This window comes from Gasterosteus aculeatus, chromosome 8 (genome assembly GCF_964276395.1).
Source record: "Gasterosteus aculeatus chromosome 8, fGasAcu3.hap1.1, whole genome shotgun sequence".
Classification (NCBI taxonomy): domain Eukaryota; kingdom Metazoa; phylum Chordata; class Actinopteri; order Perciformes; family Gasterosteidae; genus Gasterosteus; species Gasterosteus aculeatus.
In genome coordinates, this window is record NC_135695.1 from 22,745,764 (window position 1) to 22,755,763 (window position 10,000).

Consider the following 10,000-nt stretch of genomic DNA (forward strand, 5'->3'; position numbering starts at 1 on the left):
CTCTTTCCTCTGAGGAGGCCGCCAGGTTTAAGGATTATTAACAGAGCCGAAAACACTGATCTACAGAACAGCTGCAGACACACACACACACACACACACACACACACACACAGGACAGCAGCCTGGTTGTGTGAAGGTTTCAGCAGATTAAATCGGGCAACAGTATAGACAAGTTTCCCGGGCACGTCTGGTTTACTTCCTGTTTCTGCCAAGAACTTCCGGCGCAGGCTGAGTCGTGGTGTAAAAATGGCTTTGCAATGGCAACATTCCACCGAAAATCTTGTTAAAAATGGTGTTTTGACCATTCTGCATCCAGGTAAGGTAACATCATGGGCGGACAGCATGTCGATATGGCCCAGCATCACAACATCCAAGATCTTTTCTTATTTTATTGATTCCATGGCGGTGGATGGGAATGCAATTAATAACCTGAAAAGCTCAGAGGCGTTTCAGTACCTCCATTCCGACAAAGTGGGCTGTGTACTTTTACACGATATGGGCATATAAAGGCCGATGTTCAACCGATGTTCAAAGTCAGTCCGTTAACAATTCAGCGCATAACGCCTGGGTTTTGGTTACCAAGACAGGAGATGTGGAGACTGCAGGCTGTTCCTGTAGCCATGCAGCCGCCGCGCTTTGGAAGGTACGTTAGCCCATCTTATGCTTGTATTAAGATGTTTGTATGTATCTGTGTGTTAATATATAACAGAACACGAAGAGTAATAAAAAGAAAGAGTAATCCCCTCTAGCCTGCCTGCACTAAACGCATTTAACCCTTCAAAGTTCGCACCCCTGACACATCTATTAATATAATATTAAAATTAATATCTATTAAGAGCTTCGGAATGGATAAAGGTATTAACTTACTTTTTTTTCTATGAAAAAGCTGACATTCGTCTGCGTAATAATTAGTAGACTGTGTTGACTTTGAATGATAAGCCTTCCTTATTTGAGTGCAAATCTATAGCATTTTACTCCCTTGTAGATGGTCGACGGTGGAAACATTCTCCTTCCGACCACACATTCAGCAATCGCCACGAGTTGTTGCAACCGTGAAGCACAATATGTCCCGGAGCCGCGTCGGCGTGTAACACCATCCATAGTTTACTTTTCTGCACGCTAACCAAAGAGCGTAAAAGACGCTAACTCGCTAACCGGAAGAGCTTTGCAGACACAAGCGGAAGTCGTTGGCAGAGTGAAAGGCCGATGGCTGTTTCACTCAGGAAACTTGTCTATAAGAAGCATTTTATAGGTGGATAAAAGAGCAGCTGTTACGTTAAGGTCATATTTCATTAAGTGTACCAGCGGTGTGGGGAGTGAACGCACACACACACACACACACACACACACACACACACACACACAGTGACATGGTTTACACAGTGAACACCAGCGTCCAGCGGAGGAATGAGGCCATGCACAGCTCGTATGAGGGACATGCAGGTTGCATTAACACGCAGCGCGACCCCCCGGGAGGAGGCACCGCGGGGCACGAGGACACAGGCACCACAGCACAGGGGTCCAGAGAACCCCCCCGGGGGGGCTTTAACAGCTGAGAGGGGGGCAAACACACGGTCACTCACGGGGTGTCGCGTTGGGACGTCATAGACCCCCTCCTTCTGCTGACTGGTGGGAACCTACACAGCCAGACCGAGAGAGCCCGTTACCCCGGTGACATCGTCACTGGCGTGTGCGCGTGCGTGTGCGGGGCTACTGAGAACTCGTGTACTGGCCTCTCATCACGCCCACTGACATGTGATGTAACGCCTGCGTGTCACACACGTGGAGGCGTGTAACATGTATATTGTGACGAGACTCTTATTCAGGTGAGCGTTCACGTTAAAGTAAACTGATGTGAGAAGCGTGTGGTAAAATATAAAGGATTACTTTCATATTGTACAATGTTGTAGTATTATAATAATAATATTAATAATAATAAAGATGACAGAAAAGTCCAACCAAAAAGATCCTGGAGCACCGGAGTACCTGATAAATGCTCTCTTCTGATTGGTCGCGGATGGGCTCATGTCCCGCCTCAAACACAATGTACTACAACGTCAGCAGCGGAGTGGAGGGGGAGGGGGGAGAGGGGCGTTTGGAAGATAAAGGAAGTTGAGAGAGAAAGTGGTGAAATTGCAGAGGTGATTAGTCAAAGAGCATCACTGAATCCAAGTAGAAGAAGAAGAAGATCAGAGGAGGAAGGATTTACATCTGTCGTGCACACACACACACGTGCACACACACGCACACACGCACACGCACACACACACACACGTGCACACACACGCACACACGCACACACACAGGAGCCAGCCGACTAGATGCAATGCTGATTGGTCAGGAAGTTACCTGGTAGACCGGGTCCTCCAGGTCCTCCTCCAGGATTGTCTGCAGGAGACGGAGGAGCAGCAAGACATAGAGGGGGGATCACACGGGGGGAGAGTTAAGCCGGCGCAGCAGAGAGAGAGGGGGAGAGAGGGGGGGAGGGAGAGAGGGAGGGGAGGGGAAAGTCTAGCGAGATGAGGCGCGTTCAGAGAGAAAAGAAGAATCAAAGTGAAAGAGAATCAGGAGGTTCGTAAAGGACCTGCTGTGGCTCTACTTGGGGGGGGGGGGTCTTTTCTCCCCCTGGGGTCACTGGAGCCCCTCCTATGAGGTGAGTCAGGCCTTCATCTCCTCCGGCCTTCACTTCTCAAGATAATCAGCCGAAGGCCGCCTCGTTCACAGAACATGGCCCCAGGTGCATGCTGGGGGATGCACACCAGCCTGCTCCATTGAGACCATCAGGGGGTCACGGTGGAGCTTCAGGACAGACGGGCCTAAGGCTCCTCGGGGTCGTGGTGAGATGATTGATTACCTGGTAGACGGCCTGCTCACACTGCTTGTCCTTCTGGGCCTTCTTCTCCATCTCCTCCCGCTGCTTTATCTCGTAGATGAGCTGGAACAAGTCCCGCAGGTCCAGGATCACTGGCTCCGCCTGCCGAGGGACGGACAGGTGTCAGCCAGGCGCACGCACACGCACACGCGCAGACGCACACACACACACACACACACACACACACACACACACACTGACCGACTGGGCCGTCTTGACGGCCACGAAGCGGTGGTTCCCCTCCTTCCCGCAGACGTAGCCGAAGGCGCGGTGGTCCGTGATGTCCTTGGCGATGTACGAGATCTCGTGGACTGCGTGGAGGTGCTGGAGGACCTGGAGATTGATGACATCATCACATCATTCATCCTTATGATGTCATTACTTGATTTTCTTAATGCAGCTTTCTACCAAATGTGTGACTTTTATTCATGAGATTAGAGACATTTTCTCTGCAGCAGTGACATCGATATGAGAAAACCTGAAGAACTGAAGATGAGAGGATCTGTAGAATCTGCAGCCTGCTGGGAACTTAAAGATAAGCGACACATCCTTTAAGCCATAATTACCAAGCTTCTCCATGTTCCATGTTCATGAGGTCCTTCTTCATATTCCAGGAGTAAAAGTGTCTGTCCTATTGTACTTTGGTGCTGTTGCTGCATATATACCAGCTGGAGACACCAAGAACAGACCTTTAAGTATTGTTTAATTGTTCGATTTGGAATTTGGAATTGCTCTATATTAAATGTGTGCACGTGGAAATGTCAGATTGCATAAGCTTTTAAAAATTGTGATATGATAACGACAAAAGATCACACACACACACACACACACACACGCTCATGGTGCTCATTTAGGGAGTCACTGGTTGAGGAGTACAAGGTCAGAGGGCAAAGCAGGAAGTGCCAACCAGGCAGACGCAGGCCTGATAAGGATGAGATTTAGAGACACACCAGGCACCACACGACACTCACGCTTTGTTCTTATGTTCACATTAATGTCAGGAGACCACACATTGTGGCGGGAGGACCTGCTCCTCCTCAACGCCACTTTAGGGCCAATAGGAATCTTTACTTTTACATCCAACAAGAAACATAAAACACAATGTTCTTCTTGATGTTAGTCGGCCTGCAGGCCGACAGAACATCTTCTGTCTTTGCAAACGCAGCGCTGATACTTGACCTGTGACCTGACAAATAAATCCACCACAACGAGAGAGGTTTTTGCTCACGTTCGTTCTTTCAGACATGCCGGTCTCCCCCCAGATTTATACCTCCCTTCTTTTCCTCCCCCATCCAGAATGATCCTCCCTCCTCCTCCGAGTGGGAGGGTCCATCCATCCATCCAACTGACTGATGCCGGGGGGCAAGACTGTCCCTGAACCCCAGCAGTCGCCCCCCCTCCCCTGCCATTAGAAGTGTCTGGAGGACTGATTGTAAGGACAGCATGTCTGTACCGTAATGTCAGAGACAGAGGACACATCTCATTACTTTGACATCCGCCCTCCTATCTGTCTATTTCAGATCCTCTCACCTCTCGTTCCCTCTCTTCTCTCTCTGTTTCAGTGTGGCTGTCCCGGTTTGGGTTCATGTCCCTGCCTTGTCCTGTCGTCCCCTGTGATGTGTCCATGATTGTTTCCACCTGTGTCCAATCACCTGCACCGTCCCTGTGTATTTAAGCCGTGTGTGTCTCTCCTTCCTTGTTGCGTCATTGCTGAATGTTTGCATGTGACGTGATTCCCTCAGTGTCCTCTGAGTTCCTGCGTTTTTGCCCCAAACTCTGCGTCTGGGTTCTGCCTCCACCCACCTGTTCCTGACAGTGGGGGGGGCGGCCTGTCCTTCTAATTCAATTCATTGTATTTTGTACAGCCCAACATCAAAAAATTACAAATAGTGTCAATCACTGTCAATCAGCGTGTAGCCCCGCCCTAATCCCCTCTTTAAACTCATGTTTACAATGTTTACTGAGGGAATAAATCCAGAGAGAAGTAGAGTCATTTCCTCATAGACGTCTATGGGAGCAGAGGAGTCGCCCCCTGCTGGTCACTACAGAGAAGTAGAGTCATTTCCTCATAGACGTCTATGGGAGCAGAGGAGTCGCCCCCTGCTGGTCACTACAGAGAAGTAGAGTCATTTCCTCATAGACGTCTATGGGAGCAGAGGAGTCGCCCCCTGCTGGTCACTACAGAGAAGTAGAGTCATTTCCTCATAGACGTCTATGGGAGCAGAGGAGTCGCCCCCTGCTGGTCACTACAGAGAAGTAGAGTCATTTCCTCATAGACGTCTATGGGAGCAGAGGAGTCGCCCCCTGCTGGTCACTACAGAGAAGTAGAGTCATTTCCTCATAGACGTCTATGGGAGCAGAGGAGTCGCCCCCTGCTGGTCACTACAGAGAAGTAGAGTCATTTCCTCATAGACGTCTATGGGAGCAGAGGAGTCGCCCCCTGCTGGTCACTACAGAGAAGTAGAGTCATTTCCTCATAGACGTCTATGGGAGCAGAGGAGTCGCCCCCTGCTGGTCACTACAGAGAAGTAGACACACGCTGGTTTGTGAGCTTACCCCTGATTTCTCATCGAAGATCTTGATGCCTCCAAAGGAGACAGTGAGGAACACCTTCTGTTTGTGTTCTCCTTTAGATCGCGCTGCTGCAGCTACACCCTGAGGACACACACACACACACACACACACACACACACACACACACAGGTCACCACCTCGCTTCTCCCTCGTTGGCGTCACAGAGGAGGCTTACATCTGGCTGTCAACATCAACGATTAATGTGGCCGAGATATTTTAACACAGTTAACGCAACTTTTGTTGTTTACTTCTGGTCTTTCGTTGTAAACAAAATTAACCCCAGAAATGAAGCCGCTGCTGCACTCAAGTTACACCGGAGAGCGAGATGGTAGCTGGAGATGGAGACGCCTGAGCTAGCTGCTAGGCTACTTCCATGTCAACATCTGGCCTGCAGAGGACAACCACTGTGTCCCTAAAAGACAGTGGTCTGAAAACGTCCTGCTAAATGTGGGGACACACACACACGGACGCGCAATTGTTGGCTCTTCAATCACAGCCGTTAAATGATGGACAGGAAGAGTCGCTCGTTCCACATGTTCCACCTCCAACACGACCACATGTTTATCTCCAAATACACGATTAGTTTCCTAATCTATTGACAGCCCTACTTACCTCATGCGACATGCAACATGACATGTGTCATATTAATAATAAATATCAACAGGTTATTAGAATGACAGCCCAGATAGAGTAGAGGTTTTGGAGAAACGGAGTAAATAAGTGATGTTCTGATTACAGAACCCACGATAATCTAAAATTAAGATTAAATGAAGAATGTGTTGAGATTATCTCCAGCTCTCCGTCAGATGGTGATGCCATCATCTCTTCTCACAGATTTACTGCAGTAACACACTAATACTGTGTAGAAGAACACACAACCTCACTCACAGCCTCACAAGGAACACAGCTGTCACTCAGAGAGGAGGATTTCCTGTCTACGGTTTGAAGTAGAAGGAGGCGGAGTCTCTTCCTACCTTGAGCTTCATCATTGAGTCCTGACAGAGTCGGTCTCCGCGGGCGGCGGCGACCTCGTCCATGCCGATGAGCTTGGCCTTGTAGCGGACGCCTTCGCCCCTAAAACGCCTGACGAGAGCCGCCTCGCTGTGATCCTGCCCTGCAGAGACAACACGGTACATCATCCAGTCAGGGACCCGCCGACCCCGCGACCCCTCGCCGACCGCCCGCCGACCTCTTACCATCCCTCACAGAGACCACAATAGACTTCGTAAGAACAACAACATACACGAGCATGGAGCCGGTGAAAGCTACGGATGCTAGCTACGGATGCTAGCTACTGATTGTCAGCCAATGACATCCCCCCCCCACCCGACCCGCCCCCCCGTCGACGTCGACCTCGTCCAGACGCCGCAGCGTTCTCTCCTGGAGGGACGAGTTCTCCCTTTGTTTCTCCATCTCTGACCTGCAGTGCGTCAGTATTTCATCATCAGGTGTCTGTGTGTGTGTGTCTGTGAGTGCCTGTGTGTGTGTGTGTGTGTCTGTGAGTGCCTGTGTGTGTGTGTGTGTGTCTGTGTGAGTCAGAGACGAGGAGGCGTAACGGTGATGCAGCACATTCATTAGTCTCTACTCATAACGGCGCGACTCTTCTCCTCCTGCTCTCCTCCTTCCACCAGAGCTTCGTGGGCAGATTACTGGGCTCAGACTGAAGGGCCTCTGTGGCCCCCCAGGGAATAAGAAAGTTCTGCATGTGAACGTGAAGCTGAATGAAGTGTGAAGGGAGTGAGCGGCGGGATGTCAGAGTCAGTCAGTGGGGGTCCGGCTCTGGTGATGAGGTCTTACTCCTGATGGACCTCAGCCTCCTGCAGATGGAAGGGGCACAAACAGGTTTTGTCCCGGGGTGAGAGGGGTGACCACGAGGACTGAGGAGGACCGAATACAACTGCGGTCGAGACCTGTCAATCAGCGTGTCGCCCCGCCCTAAAGCATCCCCTGCTTCATGCTCTATTGGAGACCTGTCAATCAGGGTATTTTCATAACCTTGAATATTAATCCATGATTTTGATATGTGCCTCTGTCAGCACTATTTATTCACAGCTATGTAGTGAACGAAACAAGACCAATCAGAAAGCAGCTCGTTTCACTCGCGCTCGCTAACAAACATCCTGCGGAGTTGTGAACCCCAGCAGAACTCCCAGAATGCAACATGTATATACACACAAAAGTAATTGATTGATTTTCCGATAATATTTGTGTTATAAATATGTCTTTATTGATCTTATATGTGATATTTAAAATATTGATTATTATTAATTTATGTATTCATGTCCTTGGTCTGCTGCTATTATGGTTATTCTAGACTACTTGATTGTTTCTCTGATCATTTTCTCTACTCTTTTGCTTTGGAAAAAAACGCTGAAATAAAAGAAGTTAAAAAGAGAAAAATTAACAAATCAAAACAAAAACCAACTCATTGATGCTTCTTAAACTCCCAGTGATGTCATATGTAATACAACTACTACAATACCAATGAAGTCATTGTTCACAGAGTTATGAAGGGCTAGTGTGTGTGTGTGTGTGTGTGTGTGTGTGTGTGTGTGTGTGTGTGTGTGTGTGTGTGTTGTGAATGCTCGGCCGGGTTGAATTGTCTGTCTTGGAGGGGGGGGCAGATGTAATCTGTGTAGATTTACGGAGGATTAATAAAGATTATTTTACGTGAAGGACACGGCCCGACCAATAAGAGCCACTAACTCTTTGTCAGAGGTCAAAGGTTATCTCCATCTTGTCACGGTAATTCAATAAAAAGCCTTCAGGCAGAGAAAAAAGAGGCAGCGTCACACACAGCTGTGTAGACAGGACACACACAATGACACACACTCACATGCACACACTGACACAAACCAGCAGACTAGGACAGAAGACGAGGAAGAGGATGGAGGGATGTGAGGATGGAGGGATGTGAGGATGGAGGGATGTGAGGATGGAGGGATGTGAGGATGGAGGGATGTGAGGATGGAGGGATGTGAGGATGGAGGGATGTGAGGATGGAGGGATGTGAGGATGGAGGGATGTGAGGATGGAGGGAATGACAAACGCAGGAGGGGGAGACATGGAGGAGGCTAGACGAGAAGGCGTATAAAGAAGAGGACACACCATGTGGAGGTAGGAGGGAGCGCTTGTTTGTCGCATCAACCATAAGTGTGAGGGGAGGACGTCGCTCTGCCGCGAGCAGCTGGCCGATGCCGCCGCCCCCCCTACACCTGCTAGTAGCTCCCCCCCGGAGCTGCTCACACCTGGATGCTCTGCTGCTTCCTGTTGGGTGGAAGCCTGTTGCCCCGGGTTACCCGCTAACGAGCTGTGAACAGCGTCCCGAGGGGGTGTTAGGGAGGGGGGGGGTCACCTGAGACCTGGAGAGGCACCAGGAGGACTGACCCACACCTGATGTTCTTCCTGTTGTTCTATACGATTAATCACCAGACGAAGAGTTTCAAGATCCCCTTTCTTCACTTTACATCACATCACATGTCATTTATCTGACGCTTTTATCCAAAGCGACTTACAATAAGTGCATTTTAACCATAAGGACACAAACTCAGAAGAACAAGAAACAAGAAAGTGTGATTTCATCAAATAAGCCGATGTACAACTTGCTGTAGATAAGAACCATTATGAGTCCAATGTAAGTGGTACAGTTAGTTAGTGTGTTAGTGGAGGTAGAGTCTGAAGAGGTGTGTCTTTAGTCTGAAGATGTGAAGGCTCTCTGTGGTCCTGATGTCTTCACAGACCTCCTTCCACCATTTAGGAGCAGGACAGCAAAGAGTGGAGATCTAGTGGAGTGTTTTGCTCTCAGTGAGGAGGAACAAGCAGTTTATCACATGCAGAGCGGAGAGGGCGGGTCGGGATGTCGGGTTGGACCAGGTCCTGGATGGAAGCTGGACCCCATCCATTCACAGCGTGGTACCTGAGCACCATGTTTAGAACTGGATGAAGAGAGCGGAGGAGTGTGTGTTTTGAGGGCCCCTGAACCCCCGAGGGCCTTTTTCTTACATGCACACTAATAAAACAAGAGGATTCCACCTTACTGCTGATTTGGTTTTCTTAGGTTTGATGTGTTGAAATATGGCTCCAGCTGAGCTGAAGGTCTTTGCGCGCCGATTAACAGATCAGATCAATCAGAGTAACAACTGATCGTCTGTTCAATCCATGATCAGTTCATAAAATACAGATCAATAAATAACAATTATTCTTACAATCAACACTGCAAATGTAAAAGTACAACCACATGTAGCCAGTTGTTCGGTCCTTGCGCGTTAACCATTAACCAACGCAAAGTGCCTTTGACCGTTACACGTCTGCAGCTTTTATTGTGGAAGGTAACAGGAAGGAAAGAGAACCCTCAACCTGTTCAACGAGGCTCAACGTGTTAAATGATGAAATGAGGTTGCATGTTATATGTATGTTACAGTAATCTTTATGTTCACCGTGATGAACCTCATCTTGACTAAAAACATTACAACTTGTAATTGATCTTAGAAAGTTGTAAATCGGCTTATTTGAGGAAATCACACTTTCTTGTTTCTTGTTCTTCTGAGTTTGTGT

General features: G+C 48.8%; 1 protein-coding gene across 23 annotated transcripts in view; it reads right to left on the reverse strand.

The window, feature by feature from the left end:
- dab1a (DAB adaptor protein 1a) overlaps positions 1-10,000 on the reverse strand; it is a 32,095-nt gene that overhangs the window by 8,009 nt on the left and 14,086 nt on the right. For 7 of the 23 annotated variants that reach the window (XM_078107758.1, XM_078107755.1, XM_078107744.1 and 4 more), the window contains 7 exons: positions 6,421-6,560; positions 5,429-5,527; positions 3,074-3,205; positions 2,855-2,974; positions 2,350-2,388; positions 1,987-2,049; positions 1,584-1,637 (listed from right to left, as the gene is read on the reverse strand). In XM_078107758.1, the coding sequence (XP_077963884.1) occupies positions 1,584-1,637; positions 1,987-2,049; positions 2,350-2,388; positions 2,855-2,974; positions 3,074-3,205; positions 5,429-5,527; positions 6,421-6,560 (647 nt within the window). The remainder of the gene's footprint in view (positions 1-1,583; positions 1,638-1,986; positions 2,050-2,349; positions 2,389-2,854; positions 2,975-3,073; positions 3,206-5,428; positions 5,528-6,420; positions 6,561-10,000) is intronic. The other 16 variants (XM_078107765.1, XM_078107764.1, XM_078107756.1 and 13 more) reach the window with 4 other exon arrangements.